The sequence below is a fragment of the Rhynchophorus ferrugineus genome, unplaced genomic scaffold (genome assembly GCF_030347505.1).
Source record: "Rhynchophorus ferrugineus isolate W39M unplaced genomic scaffold, kcgeb_rfMv2 rfM3, whole genome shotgun sequence".
NCBI lineage: Eukaryota > Metazoa > Arthropoda > Insecta > Coleoptera > Curculionidae > Rhynchophorus > Rhynchophorus ferrugineus.
The window spans coordinates 52453776-52477148 of record NW_027472582.1 but is presented as its reverse complement, the minus strand read 5'-3'; the positions used below and the strand labels follow the sequence as shown (position 1 = coordinate 52477148).

Below are 23373 nucleotides of genomic sequence, written 5' to 3'. Positions count from 1 at the left end.
GTCCTATTTATATATTATTCACAAATAGTTCTTGGATTATTTATACGAGACTTATTTATCCACACTATTATAATCATTATTGTCAAGTTTTTCATTGTAGACCAATTATTTCATTTTTCCACACTGACGGCCGTTTTTTTGATCGCCAAATTCTCATAAGGAGAGCGGGAAGTCATAATAATAATTCCCGCGGACTTTTACTACTTCTGCAGTCGGTCGACTCCACCACTCTTACTATACTTTAACGATTTAACTGCTCTTCGTAACTTGTTATCTCTGTTGAGTTTACGTCAAGAAACGAAGTCTCTGATGATCGACCATATCGGGAGTTGTTAAACTCTATGGTCGACCACGATGCCTGCATACGACAGTAGATCAGATCTGTAGAAAGTCCGGATAAAAGTTCATTTATATGCAATATATTTATGTAATCCACTATTGCGTTTGAATTGAATGTTTATTCTGCAATGTTTTAAATTAAGCTTCTTCAAACTTGGCCAGCCTCACCAAAGCGACAATCAATAAAAATCAAAATTACCAGTTCCAAAACTATTTTTCCATATAATTATACTTCCATAGAATACTAGGCTTCTGCTGGAACTAAGAATGTTACTAATAATAATAATTGTATACTACTAATTGCTAACAATTATTAGTAGCTATCCTAAACTATGTTATTTTATGAATATGTAACTAAGACTTTATTATTATTTATTAATTATTATTTTATATTTATTTATTATTATTTATTATTATTATTTATTTATTGTACTAACTTTAGAATATGTCACTTATATTCCGGAATCCACACCTTCATAAAATCCACAAAACTATAAGAAACCATTTCTTCTTTAAACCAAAAACATCTATTATAGTATATCCGAGTACGTTGTTGAAAAAGGACAGAACAATATTTGATGACAGTCAATATATGAGTTAAATTGGAAGATTAATTATTCCAGTCATATTGTCAACATCTATTGAGAATAATGAAAGAAATATTATATATGAATTATAAACAATAAATAAGATATTGGGACATAAACATGACATCTAATTTTTACTAATTGAACCGACAATATATCTCAATTTCATATAAAAGCATTTCAATATTAACTACCAATATAAATTCAATTTAGAACAAAATATTCTCATATTATTAAAATAGTAAGTTCTCGTAAATAATTTATTAAACGTCTACAATTGCAACTAGATGACAGTGTAAATCGAATCGACCTAGTTTATAAAATACGTCATGGTTTTCATTAAATTTCAAATAACTCACCGACTTGTAATATTTTCAGACCTATTTTGACCTACATCGGTTTTAGTCTGTACGATTCTATCGATTTTAACCCTAACGTATAATCTTTACACGCAACATTCAATTATAATAGAAACCAATAAAAAATATTGAATGGTTGAACAGTGACAATAACCAATGTTGCAAAGCGCAACCTAATAACACAATGTTTAAATAACAAAATGGATATTATATTACAGAAAAAACGGACGGAAATATGTTAACATTTGAACACTCTAATTATTTTATCATTATAAAATATTTCTTTAAAAATGTGTAACATAACTAATTAGCACTTGAGGGACTAAGGTTTGCTCAGATATTTAGAATGGTTTAGCCGTTCCTTTATTTACATGTTTCCATTTCTGACATTATATACCCTTTTAAAGCTCTCTAGCTATTCCCATTATTGTTTATTCTTCCAGATATTATTTTTATTAAACATCTTGTCAAAGTTGATCTGATTTTCATAATGTTCAGTAGCTCTTCACAGTTAATTACGTTATCATATAACTTGGTGGGGACTTGGGAAGAATTCCATTGGCGGAAGCACGAATCTGTAAGTTCTATTTGACTTTATGGGGTGTCCGAAAATTCGAGTTACTGAATTACTTTGAGACGGAATGCATCACTATATCAGGTGATAGTGATATTACCTGAAAATGTTCATAAATCGCCGTTTATATGCAATAAACATGACGTATTGTTCCTATATTGTCTCCATAAAGTTCTAAATAATCTACATTTTCTTTGCTAATTTAGTTTCTAGATCTTCTTTGTTTAATCACGCGCAACTTTATTACTAGCCTGACTAGAATGGTTGAACGTTGTGGAATATTATATCCACTTCTATATAAAACAAACCATAAATTCCAATTCCATATGTCTGTAGAATAAAAACGTCGCTTTAGTCTTGTTATTTACATTCTTACTTTTATAAATGTTATATCGCAGGACAAATACGCTCCCAAAGGCTCTGAAAAAATCGGTGAAATGAAGTTGCTGAACATTCTTGCCCATAAAATATCGAAATTAATGGTTGTAAAGTCCTTGTACTAGTCAGTGGATTGCTGACACAAGCATTGGTACTTTTAGTGTAAGGCTACCACTGGCTTAACCGAAATTGCTGCGAGCTGGCTTAGATGATTGGAATTTTGATGGAAGGTTAATTTAACCAAGGAAGACAATAATAGTTCAATTGTTTACTCCAGAACTATTAGAATTTCATAAAAAAATTTAGTAAAAAATGCAATTCAGAAGTTTGTCAAAACTTACGCACTAAGATCAATACTCATAAAAAATGTTAATACATCTATAAGCTGTCCAGATGATACAATGACCACGCCACATTCTTTTGTTTTTGCCTGTTTCTGCAGGAGGGAATATCACGCAATTGATAGGATTCTCGTTATTAGTGAATTATTAATTATTTTATTTATATTAGAATATTATTGGATCGGAATTTTTTCTATTAAAATAAAATTATTTTCAAGCGAAATTAAAGGTTTTGTTTAAAATTTTACATGTTTCAACATAGAATATATACTCCCTTCAAAATAATACTGAACTTACATCAACCCAATGTCGAATATACTTGCTTATTTCATCTTTATACATTCGCTTTAAAATCAGATAGTATTTTTCCTTATCATTTTATTCTTATTAAAAGGGATGAAAATTTTCCTAGTTATCAACTATCTGTAAAATTCTTCAAATTGTTAGTGATCATAATTGGATATTATAAACCAACAATTCAAGATTAGTAGATTGGATGTAAAAAGAATATGGTAGCAGAGTATTACGCCTTTCATCGTATCGAATTAATAAATAATGGGCATATTGTTAGAGAGGGTTATACAATAAGGAACTGTTTGGTGGAAGGATGAACTGTCTACAATAACACCTTCAGTTTGGACCAACTCCATCATATACACAGAAAAATAAATTGGCAAATTGTAAAATTGTGAATAATTTTTTGAAATATTAGCAATTAACAAATGGGAATATTACTTCAATAGTGATAATGGCAGCGACTGTAATATTTTAGCGCATAGATATGTGTGTACTTGTTCAGAATTTACATGACCATTTGATTGGAATGTATGAGGAGAGAAATGATACTAACTCTTTTACAGATAATTTGGAATATAGTGGCAATTACAAATATAGTGGAAATCAGTAGCATTTTGTAAGAAAAATGTACACAGGTAGAAACAGAAGGTGATTAGGACAAATATACTGATATCTAAATTTCTAAATCAATAAAATTTCTAAAAATTGTTTTTGTATTGTTTGGGCTCGGCACCGACTGCAGTCTGATCAGTTGATAGTAGTTAATATAATATTGCAAATAGTTAAATAGGTTTAGGTGGGTATTAAGCTAAATTGTGTGTATATAGTAGAATATAACATACGTGTAGTAGATAGGTCAAATAAGGCTTTTGTTTAATATTATTTAGTTATTAAAACGATTGTTGTGTACATAATTCATTTCAATTTTCTTTTGTGTTAAAAACCTAAGCTTGTCTATTTTTTAATTTTTAGTGGGTTCCTTATTTATTTTTTGAAGTCGGTTAAATTTGTTTGTTTTTGGTATCAGATATCTCAATAAATTAAGCAGTTATTTTATTTAATATTACAATGGGTAGGCCAAGTAAAGGTTCAGTGCCTATAAGGAAATACAAGAATAAAGAAACTATGTTGGAGAATAAGGAGCGCTTCAGGCCCCGAGGTCCGCTACCTAGCCTTGGAGATTTGACAAATGTTCTAACTACACAACAAAAAGTTATCGCTCCCGCCGGGAATCAAACCCGCGACATCCGTTTTCGGAGTTAAATGCTCTAACCATTACACCATAGAAACAGTTCTCTACAGCATTTCTACGAGGTATTATAGGCTATAGTTGGCGCTTCAAAAGCAAGCTGCATGGCTCTTATACTGAACGACTTCCGATTTTCCATCATATTAGCTCGCCAATAACATTATACACAAATATCTGATTATTTTAGATAAAAAATATGTGAAAATTTTATTTCGTTTTCCTTGATTCAAACCCAACACCCTCTCCCCAACCCTCACCCCGCAACATATCCTGATTTGGTTCGAATAGGACCTCATCGGAAGTGCACTCTTTCGAATAAAAAAAGAATTTTGAAAATCGGCCCACAATTGACGGAGAAATCGGTGAAAATATATGAAAAATATGTACAGCTGAACATAGAACGTCCGCCTTTTTCGAAGTCAAAGTTGAGGCGGCAACATTGCGACGTCGTGCATTTTGATGACGTGAGTTCAGTGTTACTTTTATATATATTTATTTACTGTAACTCTTTTTTATCTGATATCTGGTATTTAAAATTTTTATTTATGCCTTCGTAATATTAAATAAATTTATTCCGCGGTTATGCTAAAAGGTATTATTTGTAAAACCCTTGTAGTACAAGAACAGACGATCGACAGCCCGCTGTAGTATTTATCCTGATCCGTTAGATTTCCGATACGATCGCCAATTTATTTTCCTCGCTTTAGCGAAGAGAAATTTATGTACGCTGAATTTCAGTTCTCCAGCATTCAAGGATTTATAGATAATTCCCGATAACGCTTCAATCCCTTCCTTATTTATACATTCGCACTGGATGAGGTACAAAGCGACGTAGTCTCTTATGTGTAGATTTTCCGAAATGTCTGTTTACGTTTGCTTTATTTTATACGTTTTAATGCCGATTTCGAGAGACTGTCGACTATGGAGAAATCGAGGATATTAACCAATAATTCAAGTAATGTACTATTCATACGCCGAATAATTGATTTAAGGATTTATGCCAGTATAAATAGTGTATTTTGAAATATACTGCAGAAGCATCTATAATCTTCTATAAGCTTTTCTGTGTTGTTTTCCTGAAATATGAAAATAAAGCAACAAATGTAATATTATATTCAAACTGCTTGTATTAAAGTAGGCCTCAAAATATATACTATATTCTAGTTTGAGGTGAGCAAAAACTTTGCTCTCTGACAAAATATGGATTAAATTGAATACAGTAAAACTTGACATAACAAAACTGAAAGGAATTCAATAATATTCTTTACAATGAGGTTTGTCATGTTGAGGTTATGTTAGATTAAAATTCGTTTTAACGAGGTTGAATACTCAACATTGTGTAGGTACCCATTTGCTAAACGTATTAAACTAAAAAATGATAACACACTTGAATTAAAACATGTTGTTTTGATAATAATACACTCAAAACAGAAATTACAATATGGTCATATAAATAAAGGACATGTTCCGTTATTATTACATAAAAGAATGTTCATTTTGGTTATTTTCATTGGTGAAAAATCATAAATTATAGTCTGTTTACTAACGGTGTTTGTTATTAACATATATCCAAAACGCAATCTAATTCCGTAATGGATTTGACTACATCCAACTCTCTTTTTTAACAATAGACATTACTATACACAGCATACACATAAATACCCAGCGTCTTTATTATAAAATTACCTTGATTAATTTTAATTTCTACCTCCTTGCCTTCTCTCGCTTCTTCATTACTAACTGGATATACAAATTAAACAATTTCTGGACCATTGATTTTTCCACAGATGAATCATCATAAGCATCATCAATGCTAACAAACCTGTACTCTTTCTTGTACTCTTGAAGGCTGAAATCTTCTTGAACTTTTTGCCAGGTCTTAGCAAGTTCGGCTAGTGACAACTCATTATTCTCATCATCACACAGAACTTTAAATCCACTCGTTTTGTAGCATGCTTTATAACAGGTAAATTGTATTTAGCGTTTGTCGTTCAATATAAGTATGATGCTATGATAATATATGTTTCCTTTCTATAGAGCCTTTTAACGCTCTGAAATATGCCTTGGTCGGGTAGTTAAAATATTGAGGTAGTGTTTGAAGACAAGACTTAGTATGTGACGTATACAAGGAAAATGATCTCAGTCACGCCACTAACCAGGCTGGGTAAGACCGAATGTCTTCTGGAAGTTCACTTGCCGGTCGGTAGGCTTAATGCCGAGGACCGTGGTACGGAATAAAGTATTGTTGGTAAAAGGACACTTTAAAATATATATTTGAAAGAACAGCGTTTTTTTCTATATTTTCCAATTACGACTGGTTTAAATTTGTATGTTGCGATACTGTTTGCTCCTACACAACACTGTTAAACGAAGTTTGCTCTTTCCGCCATGAACTTATCGCATTGTGAATGATAAGGTTTTGTTTCTTAATATTTTTACAAAAGTCCTGTTTTATTGATGGTAAAGATATCTTTGAGGTAATATCCTTCGGTTTGGTTTGCAATATTGGCTTTACACTCACATACATCTTCATTTACTTCTGCACCTTTACAGAATCTTTCTAAATCAAAAATCAAATCAAAATCAATAAAATCTGTTTTATTTTTTTTTTGTAAGTTATGAAGCCATCTATTGCTAGCACGCAGCTCTATATGTCCCAATTTTTCTACGAACTGTTAAGCTTTTTCCTCCGGCGGCCACAGTTTTGCCCCGGCATTATTTTAATAATTTCAAGACACATCTCTCTACGTCCATATATTCACATAATTTCAATATTTTACCGTTGGCTTCTTGGGAAATTTTTTCTTTAAAATTTAGAATTGTAGCCAATATATTTGTGGGAATTTCAAAAATTTCAACAGGATTCTCGTCTATGATTTATTGTTTATGTGTGATGCTTAAGTAGTACCTTTTTCATACTTGAGTACCAAATAAAAATTAAATTGTTACAAGTAATTTTACATATACACATGCCAAGTTATGAACCATTGTGGAATTAAGTGAGAATAATTCATAGGATACGTTATGTAAAGGTCAGATGAAGTCATATGAGAAATCGAGCGTATGAATGAAACTTTTTCTAGAGTTTTTTGATGTTAAAATATAAGTCAACAAATTCATGAGCGCCAGTGTTCTGAAGGAAGAGATTCAATATTGAATCAGCTGTCTAGAGCCACTACTTATGCAAAATATATGTACCTCAGGAAATCATTTCTCGATAAACCATTTCGTTTCAATAAAAAACACTATTACAGGATAACTATATTTTTTATATTATTCAAATTTTGTGCACACAAATACAATGCATTCTAATAAAACCTAAATAAAACAGAGATGAAATAACAAAGGTAAAAAATACAAGGCGAAAGTTGAATCAGAGATAAGTTTTGAATGGATTCCTCTATATTTATTTCTTTAAGGTAAAATTAATTGTATGAGCTTGCTTTGATTGCTTGCTTGATTTTTGCTTGTTTGTGTTCGATGCATGCCCAAACGTATGTTTGTATTGTAATGAACCTTTGAGGGATTGTAACAGGGCAATTGAAAGGTCCCCGGTCTCTCACATAGATGGCGCTACTACAATTGAATCTATCTATTTTTTAGTTAGCCCTAACCCTCAAAAAATGCGTGTATAAATTTGACAGCTGTCGTATCATTAGTTTGTGAATTATAGCATTATGAGTGAAGCAACTTTTATTATTGTGAAAAAAATGGATAAAAAGGAATTTGGCGAAAAATATAATTGAAGCAAAAATTTGTTGATGCCGAGTTTCCGGACATTGCCCCAGGAAAATCAATCATCAAGGACTGGTATGCTAAGTTTAAACGTGGTGAAATGAACATCGAAGGCGGTTAACACAGTGGACACCCAAAAGAGGTTGTTACCGACGAGAACATTTAAAAACTCCACAAAATGATTTTGAATGACTGTGAATTGAAATTGGATGATATAAGCAGACACGCTAAAGATGTCAGCTGAACGTGTACTGAATCATATAATTCACAAAAATTATGGGTATGAGAAAACTCTGTGTAAAATGCCGCGCGAGCTCACTTTTCACCAAAAACAATGACGGGTTGAAGATTTGGGGCAGTATTTGATCAAATGGAATAAACCCGAGTTTTTGCATCGATGTGTGACAATGGATGAAACATGGCTTCATTATTTCACTCCAAAGTCCAATCGACAATCACCGTTCGGACTGCAGACGATGAAGCCGCTCCAAAGCGTGGAACAACGCAACAGTTGGCTGGCAAGGTTATGACGTCTGTATTTTGGGATGCGCATGGAATAATTTTCATTGACTACCTTGAAAGGGGAAGGACCAACAACAGCGACTATTACATAGAGTTATTGGACCGGCTGAAGGACGAAATCGCGGAAAAAAGGCCGGTTTTGAAGAAAAAGAAAGTGCTGTTTCACTAAAACATTGTACCGTGTCACAAGTCACTGAAAACGATGGTAAAAATCCATGAATTGGGCCTCCAATTACTTCTTCATCCTCCGTATTCTCCAAATCTGACCCCAGCGACTACTTCCTGTCCTCAGATCTCAAAAGAATGCTCGTTGGGAAAAAATTTTCGTCGAATGAAGAGCTGATCGCCGAAACTGAGGCCTATTTTGAAGCGAAGGACAAATCGTGCTACAAAAATTAAGTTGGGGGGTTGCTATAATTAGTGTAATAATCATCCTTGAAGAGAATTATGTTGAATAAAAAAGCTAATTTTGCCAAAAAAAAATTGTTTTATTATGGTAGACCGGGTACTTTCCAATTGACCTCTTACTGTGAAAATCTATATAAAATTAAATAATTTTTTCTAGTTTGTATTTTGATTGTTAAAATAGATACAATATTTTTTTCAACGGTTTAGTATACACATTACTTTGTTGCGTTTTAATGTATACACATACGTACGGCTATGCTAATACAGTACATGTAATATTTGTGAAATAGGTTGCAAATTGACAAAAATTGTATATGTCTATATATTGATTATTTAACAATAACTAAAACATTGTGTGTATAAATATTTATCAGCTCCTACTCTAAGTGAGATGTAATTGTCAAAATTTCAAATTAAAAGAAAGGGAAAACCATTACTTGTGGCCATTGGATGAGGCAATAATGCATTTATACTCGTATTAAGATTCAACGCGTCATCTGATCTCAATAATCCTATTGAATGCGATTCATTAATTATTGTTTTATGCAATTTCAATCATCATGAATGTTGCGGAATAAATAAAGAGAAAGTTGTAAGTTCGTCGAATAAATTCTTTAGTAAACATAATACCTAATAATTATTTTTAAAAGTATTTGCTTTTTTGCCATAGAAAATTTTATTCATCTTGTTTATTCTGTTCTATTTTTAAGTTCAAAAGAAACATGTTATCTTACAAAACAAAATAAATGTTTAATAAAAATAGATTATTATTATAAATTATTATAATTCCAGAAAAGTTAATGTAAACCATTTTGCCTCTCATGACCTGCAATAGGTGTAGAATTTGGTTCTCAATGATATTGTTACTAAGAGGAATTATTGTTTTATGTTCACCAAAAACATCACTTTAAGCAAAGGAAAGAGCACATCTGGCTCAAAATCAAATAATTGCACTGGACAGTCGGAAGATACTCTGAACCTGGCCGAAACTCAATGAGACTTGTTTAGCTATAAACATATTCGGACATATCAGGTTCAAACGTGAGGTTAAACTAAAACGTCAAGTGAACTAGTAATCCAACAATACCAAAACAAAGTTCTTCAGTTAATTACCAATGTTTGTTGGTATGAAACCTATGAGGAAATACTTGATATTATGGAACTCAAAAGGACTTTATCAAAGATTGATATCGAGATTAGCATATTGAAACGAATGCAACCATATGAATTAAAACTGTTTAACTGTAAAACTATTTAAAGTTAACAAAAGTTACATTAATTTTATAATTTAACATATATTTTTTAAAATTTGGTTACATATAATATAATAAAATTGACTAACCAAAACAATGAAGAGTATTATAGTCTATATTTTTCTGCAATTTTAATAACAACAGATGATTTTAACCTTAATATATTCTCAGTTTTTTTGCTATATCAAACATATATATCATACAAGTTTACTTCATTTTTATTTTATTGTCCAATGTATTTATATATACGAGCGTAAGTTGAGAAGTTCTTCACCTGTATAATCTCTCTTGAATTCAACATACTTGATGCAACATTTCTCCAACATGTGTACTCTTTCCCATCGAATATTTTAGAAGGCCGCACCAAGCAGAAGTCAAGCGCTTCGCAGAAATAACATTGCTCAAGTTCGGGAGTAGACGAATGGTTTAGGGTGCCAAATCACTATAATAGCAATTTTTCTTGGCGAAAGATTTATTTCTCCAGGCCGGCCTTTGCTCGCTAATTTTAGTGTCCGGTCAGTTAATTCGTACTGAATTAGGGGCTCACTCATTGCTCGGACTGCGGTTTCGTTTTTGGCTTTTGTTTAAACCATGGCTACAAACTGTTTCATAACACTGGCTCACTATTGAATCGATCTAATGACTTCATAGAATTGAATGAATTCAGTAATTCATTCAAATAGACTTCGCTCAGCAAATGCTAATGTACCCGTCCCTCCCAAAATGTTGTATTCCTAATTATGCATGTAGGATGTTTCACATTCTTTCCTCCGACATCCTCAGAGCTTCAGCTATTACATTCATCTTCATTCCCCTATGATCCGTTAAAAGAGTATTCTATATCATGCACTTTTTCTAAGGTTTGTGGCATGGGTACTATTTTAATGGCCTCCTTCATGCTGGGCATCTTCGAGAGATATGGTACCATATATTCGGGTGCCTAATTTTTAACAATTGGTATGAAGGTATAAGTCGTATATAAAGTTTTGTCACTACCGGATGAATTTTCTTAGTGGATAATCGGTTAAATATGAAGAAAACCTTAAGGCCGCATGAATTTAAGTTTCTCAATTTTAACTAAAAACACGCAAAAACATTTATTGCAAAAAATCTATAACTACCTGAAAAGCTGCCATAGTTATTTCTGAAAGTTATATCTATATCATATCGGGAATTTTGCACATTAGCATCGTATTACTAACATTATTTACTAGATACCTTAATTCTTTTAATATGACCTGCTATCACTTAATACTTTCAGCGTGGGTATTTGTATTTACACAACCTCTAGCACCATTCCAATTAATAAAAATATATACCGATATATCTTTTTAAAAAGCGCCGTAATACTCTCGAAGTAGTATACTAACGAGTGCATCTGATTTCGATTCATATCACGTCCGCTTTCAAGCTCTTTACACGAATATTCAGAAAGTTGAGACGTAATAACGGGAAGTATCGGTAAGAAAAAAAAGTTTAATGAAGTTCGATGAAATGAAGGTCGATTACCATTAAAGCCAGAAGTCCATTTTGAAATAAAATAATGGCTGTGGGACTCACCGAGGGTGCGACGTTTCAGGTAATTTACGACTTAAAAGTCGTGCCGCCCCCTTATTACAACTTTTTCTCTAAAACGTCGAAGAACGAATTAAGAACAACGTCCTGGCATTTTTCCCGGTAAGACTTTTTCTTTTACCAACTCGGGTCAGGAAAAAAATAGTAATTTGTTTCTCAAGTTCAGTTCACAAGGTCGGAATAATATATTTAGCATATTAATAAACTTGATCAATATATATTACTCTAAATGCTATATTATTAATTAATTAATTTCAGTATTATTAAAATTCTGGATATATTTTATTACTTTATCTCAGATATGGCTAAGATAATTAGCAAAAATAACGGTAGATCATATAAATGCTGATACGCGAGTTCTTCAAATACTGATGTTAAGAAAGTTAATGTCCAACGATTCAACACATATTTGATCATTTTCCTATTGCAAGTGTTTACAAAGTTCAAACCCGATTTAGGATTATAATTAAATTATTGTTTTTATATAGCTGTATATTAATATGCGGTGTAAAAAAATTAAAATAAAGGAGTAAAGAGTCGTGAAAACATAAGTTTTTTGAACTATTAAGTAGTGGTTAGTATTGACTTTGCAGTCTACTTCAATAAAATCATTAATAAAGGTAATTGTAGCGATTGTTCTTCTAATGTAACAGTTATGAAAATGAGTATAAAGGTGTATACGAAGAAAGATACATACGGTTATTCCGATTTATATGTTATTTAATGGTTACTATTGACTCTGAAGGCGATTGTTGTCTTATTATAGCAGTTATGAAAATAATAATATTGGTATTCGCAGGGGCAAACATTCGCTTGCTGTGATTTATATGTTATTTAAATATAAAATAATAAATATATTAAATATTCTCCAGCTACTTTAGCACATCCAGGATATTTCATATATTAAATCAATGTATAATGATTTTAAAAAACATATAATAATTATTATTGAGTATTAATCGTTCTGACATCCGATAAATAATTAATCATTTTGAATTTTTAAAAACTGTAGAGAAAATAAGGAACTAAGCCCCTGATTATAATTTTGAAATGAAGACATTAGAAATATTTACAAAAGCAAAAATACAGTTATCAAAGGCCATTAATTAAGGCAAAACGTCAAATAAATTGTCACATTGGTAACATACTTTATTTAATTATATATTATTTTACAGTATATTATGTAATATACATTATTATTATGCAATACAATTATATAGGCAAGCTTATGTGGTAACCAGTTAGAATTTAAGGTATTAGAAAACAGTATATTCTTATTAGTACTACCTTTATAAAATAAGTCCAATAATTTCGTTCTAAAATCTTTCAAAAAAATGGTGTCATTATTGAATAGTATTTATAGTTATCATTATAGCAAAACTAAGAAAATACTAATTTTAAATCGATTATATTTTAATAAACAATTGAAAATGCGTGATTATATTGCGGTATGTGTTATTCCTGTTTATAATTTGTTAACGTAACCCTGCAACAGTAGCATAAATGCTGGTATCCTAATTCAAATGAAGCTTTCTTTTGAATATTCGGCAATAAAATATGACTACCCAAATAAAGTTTTTCTATTAATTACTAATTCTTATGGTTAAGTAAACAACGAAAAACTGTGCGAGGACCTCGAAATCAAACGAAGTCGCGATAATTTCCAAGATTTCATTAAAAATCTGAAAGAAGTACAACTACTAAATAACGCGTAGGAATGCAGAAGATTGAAGGATGTTTCATTAATCTAAATGAATGGAATAAAATGTAAGGGTTTTATTAGTGATTTTAATTAAAGCTCATTTAATTATGATATGGAGAATACATATTGATTATAATCGCACATTTATTCTGATCTCAGGACAATATTAAGTAAGGGTAGCTTAATTGATTTAATAAAATCAGCAGTAGTAATATATCGTACAATAAAGAAATTGATAAAAAGTTTTTATGTAGAAAATGCGTTATGAGTCAATACAAATAGCCAGTTAATAAAATAAAATCAGTATCATGTTGAATTACAAATAAATCCACCCACATTACAAGATCTGTTATTGTGGACCTCGAAAACAGTTTTCAAGAACTTTAAATTATAAATATAAGTTAATAAATAAATAAAAGTAACATTCTGAAAGAAAATTTTAATTATTTTTTATATCAAGAAATCCAATAATTCATGGACTGAAATATTGATAACATTAGAAATTATTTTATAGGTACTAATATATAACTTATACTAATAGTATTTTCGATAGAATTAACAGCATTGAAACAGATTTCTTATATTACTCAAGAGTAAACGATGAGGAAGTTTTTGTTCTTGTTGTTTTTTTTTATTGAAGAAGTTGTTAGGCTAAGCGTACGAAACGATTCTAGACTTTATCATCTGAATCTAAGCGGACTTACCGATACAGGGGTTATGGTTGACCATGCTGAACATTCTGTCGCATCGTTTCTTCATGTGATTATTTGGACATATGCAACCGAACATCGGCGATCTTCTTAAACTCGCCCATGCTTCAAAGCAAAGATCCCTGGAAATACATATAATGTTAGTGTTAGGAATATATGTTGTTAAAAAAATCCACTAATATATAAATTACGAATTGATGTAGGAACACAAATTTACTGTTGACGCAATATTATACTCATATAAATGAACACTTTATATTATGAACAATAAATTGTTTTTATATTGTGTCATAATATAAATAAAGTTACATCGATTTTTAGTTGAATATCCAGTTATTGTTCTATGCTTTTCTACATTTTATGCTGTATATTGTACATACATTTCTGTGGTATAACATGTATTTACAGTCCTCAAATACCAATAGCCCACGGCTGATCATCTGCTGCTTCAATTCCACTTTGGTGGCTATACTAAGGTGGTTACATCCCGAACTGCTCGCATCTGTTGAAAATCCAGCGGAATGCTTCGGTTTTTAAGAATATTAACTCATTTAAGAACTCAGTATTATCAAATCATTATGTATATAGGTTATCAATCAGTGGTTCATAGCAGCTTTAGTTTCGCTTAGGTGGCCTTACACATTAAACTGCTTTACTTTTACTAGGAATTAACGCATTAGGATTTTTTTAAACTATGGATATTCTAAATTCCAATAGTTCACCATGAGGAGTAACTTGAAGTTGCCTTTGGTGGCCTTATAGCCTGAACTTCGAGTATTTTTCCGAGCTCCAGAAATTCACTAAGTAAGCTTTAGGCAATTGTAAAGCTATTGGCAATCCAACGTCAACCTATCAAAAGCAATTTCTTTTATTTTTATTTTTATTATAAATTAAATTTATTTTCTTGAATTTTCCTTAAAATTGTAGTCTTGTTAATTGAAGAAATTCAGAAAGAGCAGAAGTTACCAACTTCATAAAGACAAAAAATAAAATTTTAATTTACTTGAAATTACCCTGTTTTAAGAAAGGAAAGTGGTGATTTATTGAATCGACGATATCAGCCATACTGGCCACCAAATTGTATTCTAATGTAAATGAAAACCTTATAATGTAAATTAACTACCCATTAAATTATAAACCAGAAACTATGTATTTCACGCTGTATAACATATATATTGTTTTCCCATAAGATTGATGAGAATGTTTTTATGTCATCTTGGGGCTATTATTCAAATGAAATAGAGTTGGTATACATATACACCCTTAATCAATACCGTGGTGTTATAACCCATCGTGAGCTTTTTGATCTACCAACGAAGCTCCTCTATCCTATTATCAGAAACTTTATCAGAGACACCGTTCAAAGCTGGTCTTAGAGGAAAGATCAAACAAACTTTTTGAGATTAAAATTAGTTTGATTATTAATACACAAATACATTTTCTAAACTTCCTTTGTATAGAATATCCCGTGTTAAATACAAAGTCAAAATTAGATGAGTGAGTTAAGCAGATACATAGAATGAAAATGCATATGTGCACATTATCATAGAATTAAAATTTTTTATTTTATTTTAATATTAATTTAATTTTTAATATTTTTTTAAATTTGATAAAATCGATTTATATTTACTACTGTTATTACATCGATAATAAAGGGTAATTTTTTATTGTAACTTTAATTCAATATTTGTTAATAAATAAATACGTCCATTGAATATAACAATACACCATTTTTAAGCAATGGCTACTTGTTATAGCAATTGTTTTCGTCAGAATGTTTTATGAGAAAATCTAATAAAAATATGCGAACTAAAGGAAATGAGAAAATTAAACCTACCTGTCCTCCATCCTACACTTATTGTCGCGAACTTTGCAATGAAGTTTGAAATCCTCATATAGCTTAATACATTTCGTTTCTTGTTGACATACATGATGGGCGTGGGTGCAGGTTGGCAAAGCGTCAACCGGATAAGGATCTTTTTCTGAAACAGAGCCAAATACAATAATATATTGCAATTGTCGTCGGGTTTCGTAGCTTTGGTATTGGTCGGTGCTGTTAGCCTAGCAGTTACGGATCATTATATTATTAAGGTTGTCGGTGTTCTGTTGGCAACAACATGACAGTAAGAATACATTGGATTAATACATTATAATTTAGCCGTTAATAATAAATTACATGAGGAAGATCATGATAATTTAGGCCTATTTACTGTTAAGATATTACAATGTTCAATATATATTTCTATAAAGATAAGTTTACATTATTAATATGATAACATAATAATAATAATCCATATATTATTATTATATAAATAATAATGATATTTTTGAAAATATATTACTAATAAACTAAATTAATTGGTTGGCGGGGTAAAAAAATAATGTTAGTTTTTGAAATAATGTAAAGTTTGCTATTAAGAATTTATTAATATAGATTTTAATCATCAATCGGTGATAGATGTGAAGAGAACTGATTTTCTATTAAATTCACTCAATTTATTTCATTTGATTCAATATTGCTATTTGCTCAAATATTCTTTTCATGTCACTAATAAATATATATTTTCAAACTAAAGAACTAAAATGAAGCTAAAAGTTCAAATAGAAGAAATATTTGATGATACAAGATCGCTAACAGTTGAAGGTGGCTATTCTGCCAATTAAATATACTACATTACTTGAAGTCTGCGTAAATTTAATAAAATTTCTGGAACAGTTAACTTCGATTTCTCTTTCTGTTGATTTATTAATATAATTTAGTAACAATATAGAGGAATAACCAATAGCTATTGAGTCTAGAGTAATCTTAAAATGCAGGGTTATTATGTTTGCTGTATTATTATAGTAGAGTCTTAGGTATATTCCATAAATTACTATTGGGCCTATGTTAGTTCTATACCTGGATGGGATAGTTTTGTAGTTTTATACGAGTATATTATATTTTTAAAATATTTAAGTATATTAAGTTAATATTATTTTAAATATTTTTTTTATTTAAATATTTATTTAATAAATAAAGTTGTACATATAATAAAGTTGTATAACCATACGTCATACTAGGATTAGTCTCTGTTTTAAAATTAAATGGTGCTTAAATATGCGCATGAGCCAAAACCGGGGACAGTTGTGGAGCAACCTATCCTCATATTTCTTTCTAGGCTCTGGTGTCAAATTAAAATAATACTGAAGATAGTGGCCTTTCATTTTGGATTAAATAATGTATTTAAGAAGTTATGTTTATTCTAGTATGTTTTAATAAACCGCGTATTATTGGTAAATTAATTCCTGTTGCTCTCTATTGCGAAGGGCACATCCAAGATTCTGTCGGTCCTGAATCATCCTTGATCTCCGTTTCCCTCTCGATCTACAAATTCCCAACGACCTCAATATGCAGTGACGGTAAGCTCGAGATAACAGTAAGTGGATAGTGCATTGTATGATGTATGCACCCATTATACCTAATAGTGATGTTCAGTAATCTTGTCGAGAATCCCTAATTCAGAATTATATTATTATTTGTCGCATATTAACAGTAACATAACAGAACATGATATATTTAAATAGAAAACATATTGTCAAGTTTCTTGTTAAATTATTTTCAATTATTATAACTTTTTATAGAACCAATTATAACTTATTATAGCTTGGCCTATATTTTTACACCCTTTTTATATTTTCTAAATCCTGCGAAAATGGACTAATGCAATGGAACATTGCGGCCACAGACTGGCCTCATCGACCCATTATTTAAAAAGCGCATCATTACAAGATGTGATCAAGCATTATTATAAACTACAAATATATTCTAAATATTTTCTGCATGTTCAAGTACTAATGGAAACATTATGTATATTAAGGAACTGTATATAAAAAATTTAAAAGATGTTAATAATCTTGTTCAAGGGATACCTAGCAATTTCATTTTGTAGCATAGTTTTTATTCCTTGTCTCCATAAAATTGTTATTGTAAGCAATGCATGAGATTGTTACACGAAATTTTGGTGAATGTTGTTGATAAGACAGAAATCCTAACTAAATTTATTTTCTATTTAGCTTTTCAGCTCATTCGCTCATTGGTATGATCCGATCTTTTATCATATTCGTTTAAATTAGCTTGACAATAGAGATTGGCATAATTTAAAATTTAATAAGTAATTATAAAAGGCCATTATTATTCTTTATGGTTAATTAATTGACTGATGATGGAAATGTAGTACATATAATTATTAGTATATACAGGATATGGGCACAGTAATATGAACACCTGTCATTTATTTATTAATAAGAGGTTGGGCCAACATTTGATTATAAAAAGCGCGTAAAGTAAAATGGTTTAAAATTTTTATTCCAAAAATCAGTTATCCTATTTTCGTATCCGACATTTGCTTCAACAATATTGGAGATGGAAATCTACTCCTAATTCTTTGTTCAAAAGCTACCCATAATGGTACAATTATGTTGAGATCTGGCGATTGTGCTCCTCAAGAAATATCTTTGATGACATTGTAAATGAAGAAGACTAAATATATCTGGCTGTTGTATGGGCACATTATCATTTTGGGATATGACAGTGTTTGGCAGTAATATGCTAGTAAGCATAAATAAGCATAGTAAAAACATCAATGATGATGTCGAGATAATAATTCTCATTAATCCAGCCAGTAATAAAAATGGGAGTATTCGATGAATACCACGATATTGCTGTACTGTAAATCTTAGCAGAATTCCCACCATGCCTAACCGTAGGGAGTGGGCAGATTTCTTTTGAGCTTTTGCTTATCCTGTCTGGGCAATAAATAATATTATTATATATCAAAAATCAGACAACAAAAACCATCACCAGCATGCATACATTATCATACATCATATATGCTTACAGTCTCGATATAAATAATATAGAAAATGTTTGTATTGAGAGAATATCACAAAGACTTACTATTATATATCACCTTCGCCAATATTTATCCAAAAATAACACTTAATTTAATAAAACACTGTAATATTTATATAAGAATATATACTGAAATTGTTCTTCGGAATTGAAATAAATCATTTATTAAAAACCTTACAAAACTTCAGCACAGATAGAAGGAAATATAAAGAGAAGATGGTCTTTTTTGAAACTTAATATCGAAGTATTAATTTGATAGAAGACCTTCCAAAAACCAGTCTTGAGATAGACCTTAATATCTGAAACATGGTATTCATTTTACGATCTGAAGCAAAATTACCTGTCCCTTTTATGTTATACCGTAATCTTCTCTCCGAAGATTTTACCGGGAACACACTTTCTTTTGAGACTATTTGTGATTTAAAATTAGACAAAAGATTGATATATTCGTTTAACACAAAGTATGCATAAAATCTAGTATTCCGTTGATCATTTTGTTTTAAAATGTATGTTATATACTAATTGGTAATTACTATGATTAATATAATATTTCTTATATGCTATATTACATATAATATATAATATTTAACAGGTCATAAAGAAAATAATTCATTCATCAAATTCATATATTTTCTTCCGGAGCAACTACTGATATTTAACATAAAAAATTAAAATACTATCATAATTAAAGGCTTTATTATAAAGAGTATGGGATTATACGAGGCTAAGGTCAAAAGTTCTCGGCAAAAGTATGGGATCAGATGGAAATCTGAACTTGCCGAAAAGAAAAATAGGAGGTTCTGTACAGTATCGCCAACTCACCCTTGTGTTCAAGTACGTTATCCTGTTGAAATCTAACGTTATTATCTTTGAGAATTTTGACATACTTCTGGTCAAGATGGTTGGATTAACATTCGTTTATAATTTGTTATCTTTTTTAAATACAAAAATTTAACACGATCAATTTCGCCTTACAAAACACACTCAAAGTACACTGCATATAATGTTCAGATGCAATCAACTTAATCTTGTTGTCATGAACCATTGGCTATTTTGTTTCTGACGTGTAGTTGTGGTCACACATCTCATTTATGAAAACAAATAGCCGCGCAAATTCAGTCAGACCCATATTAAATCAGTCCAGGTATTTCTGCTAGGATATTTCGCATTCGTTCTACAGCACAGGCCATTATACTCATATTCGCCCACCTATCGTCTAACATATTCCTTCGATATATTCTTATAGTTTTTTCCGTTTTTGGCAGTCCTTGTCCTAGGTTATTTTCAAAGCATTGTTCAAATTCAGCTGCTTATATTTTCACAGTTGTCATCTATTTTTTTTTGGCGGTGAGCACATACCAAACGAAGAATTGTATAACCTCACGATCATCAAGTTTATCGCTTACTACAAACAAAAAACATCTGTACCAAAGAATAACCGCTTGAAAAAATAAATTAACAACATTGCATACGAATCAATTACATGTGCATCCAAATAGGAAATAAAATGATCGAATTATGGAACGTCATCTCTGTGTGAATCAGCGAACTTGTCCCCTTACGTTTGTTTCAATTTCTCATATTTTTAAAGTCAACTTCTTTTTATATTAAGTGCTTTAATTATGATAACTAACTATTCATGTATTACAATAGACTCGTACCCTTAGAACTGATTCTCTTGAAAATATCTGTAACATTTGAGCCCTCTTTGTTGTTACCTCTGTTATGAATCCCAATTTCTTTTGTTCTATTCAAATATCTAACTAACAAGCATTTATATAAAAAGATATATATATATATATATATATATATAGTTAGATGATATACATAGTTAGCATACCTCGACTAATATTAAATGACATGTCTTCACTTTTTCCCCCTATTGAATTATGGTAGAATCAAGGAACAACACCAATCGATAATATATTATAAAAATCAATAAAGAGCTTCAATTTAGCAGCCTCATTTAATTTATGAAAGTAAAAAGATATGTTCAGTTATATTTTTAATGTAGCAGAATCCTTCAATAAATTGCATGACAGCCTTGTTCATAAGCTACAGAAAATGTTACCGAAACAATAAATTGAACTATTATTACACAAATCTTATATTACCCCCAGAATGTTTAGAGTCAAACAAGAGGAAGCCTACACTACATATGTGATATACCATAAGAAATGGAAAATATCACGATGGCTACATTTGCAGATAACACTGCAGTTCCTGTTGTCGAAGACAATAGCTAAGCCACCCGGAAATTACAAAAGGCAAAGTGAATAATAGGACTCAAACTTTGATAATATTCTATTCTGGTAGATAGCACCAGAATAGGACACTGATCTTGTATAGTGTAGTGAGGGGCATTACATAGAAAAACAGCAGTGTGAAAATATAAACATTATTACACTAGAGACTAAGATACAGCCGATGGGTGCTCCTAGATACATACCTACATTCAAGTTACTTTAAAGACATATTGAGATTAGGATTATCTTTCAGAGAGTTGATTTATTGCAGAGAATTATGTGATTTGATCAAACTTTACCTTATATTGTAATGTTTTAAGTCGTAGGTCAATAAGCCCCATTCAACTGATGCTCCTAATGTCATAACCCAGATTCTCGCTTAAAATCAGCAGAATAATCTATGCTGTAAGTCCAAATAGCATAAGCTATATTAAGTAGAATTTAGCACAGATAGATTTCCTTCAATCCATTTGAACATCAACTGTGCAGTCTTACTGAAAAACCCTATAGAAGTCTTAATATAGAAATAACATAATGAAATTTTGGTTTTTTCATAGCTCTTTCATACACTAGAACAGAAATGTCCAGACTTAATTGCACATACTTTTAGCCAATTATTAGTAGGACTAGCTTACGATAGATACAGAAAATATATTTAGACCGAAAAAGCTAATGAAAAACTGAATCGAATCGGTCATCGACTACAATTTCTCCGCAACAACAAAGAAAGGAAAAATGGAATAAAAGTGGAAATGTCATTATTTTTCATCGATCCCCGTCTAAGACCGACAAACTTTTAGAATTAAGTTTAACGGTATTTCGATTTCTAAACCGTCAGTCGATTGGTGTTACGAAATCAGATTACTCGTATTGCTTTTTTACCTTGGGACCCATTAAGCCATAAAAGAAAAAGAGGTCAGTCTTCCTTTTCCCGAGCTTTACGATTTTTATAAAAATCTTCCGCCTCATAAATATATTATATCTGTTCTCCCGAGTGACGGCCGTATAAAAATTGCTACAAAATTTTACATTTGTGCTTTATATTCTTCACGGATGGCTGCTTTGTACATAATATCATCATTTTTTTCTCTAGGTCAGCCTTACGAAAAACATTGCGTATTTTTAACACACAATACCCAAACAATCATAAAATTAATATAAATGGGAATCATCTTTAAATAATATAAAGGAACAGTAGGCATAATATTATTGTTGAAAAGTATCCAATCTATTTTGTATATCACATTGTTACAATTTCCTATTAATTTAAGGAATCTCTCTTATTTCACACGTGAGTCGGCAGTTTCTTACAGGTGTTTGTATGATTAAAATTTCACTCAAATGCTAATTTAATCTATTGACATTAACCAGAAAACTATACAAGTTATGTTACGCCACTGCGATATAGAATAATTTTTTTATAATTGTAGAGCTTTGTACCTGAAAACGTGGACTTGCCGATAGAAACTTACAGTGAGCGTACTCTAGATATAAGAACACGTGCAACATAGTTCCAACATTTCTAATATGATGATTTCAACACTCAATTCAAAAAACGTGCCGCTAAACCGAAAACAATTAAAGACGGAGAATTGTAACTCTAATACAAACTGAAAAACCAATGGCAGTAAAGTTAAACGTGAACCACGTTGTACCTTATGAACGATTAGAAGCGATGCGAATTATCAAAGAGATTGGAAGATGAATGCCACGGGAATTGCTTGACAAAATTCTACTTCAAAATTCAAAGGAACTCATTCTACATCTAAATAGTAACGGGTATTGCAAAATGGATTTATGTCGAACATCGCAAGCAAAAATAACATGGCTGTCACCACGAAGCCAGCCCATTAACTTAAAGGTTAAATTCAAGGCATTTTGCTCGCAAATCCATGCTCTGTGTCGGGTGAGACAAGTTTGGTGTCGTATATTATAATATACAGACATAATAACAATTCATAAATTGCTAAAACATGGAGAAACATTTTATACTGACCACTATCGACAAGAAATCAACTTTTATTTACGTTTAGGAAATTATTGACTTAGTAAATGGAGGTACGATACAATAAAACATTTATGGCTACATGATGTGACCATTATGTAGTGTTACCTGAAGGGACGCTTGGGCAGTCGATAGTGACACGTCTGAAGTGAAGGATGTTCAATGACTAAATAATAAAGAGTACCATTCAAATATATCCGAA

The 23373-nt window shown here is 30.9% G+C and overlaps 1 protein-coding gene across 2 annotated transcripts in view; it reads right to left on the bottom strand.

Moving 5' to 3' along the window:
* Gfrl (Glial cell line-derived neurotrophic family receptor-like) overlaps positions 1-23373 on the bottom strand; it is a 598276-nt gene that overhangs the window by 97329 nt on the left and 477574 nt on the right. For both annotated transcript variants that reach the window (XM_076399821.1, XM_076399820.1), the window contains 2 exons: positions 15867-16011; positions 14024-14151 (listed from right to left, as the gene is read on the bottom strand). In XM_076399821.1, coding sequence (XP_076255936.1) covers positions 14024-14151; positions 15867-16011 — 273 coding nt within the window. The remainder of the gene's footprint in view (positions 1-14023; positions 14152-15866; positions 16012-23373) is intronic.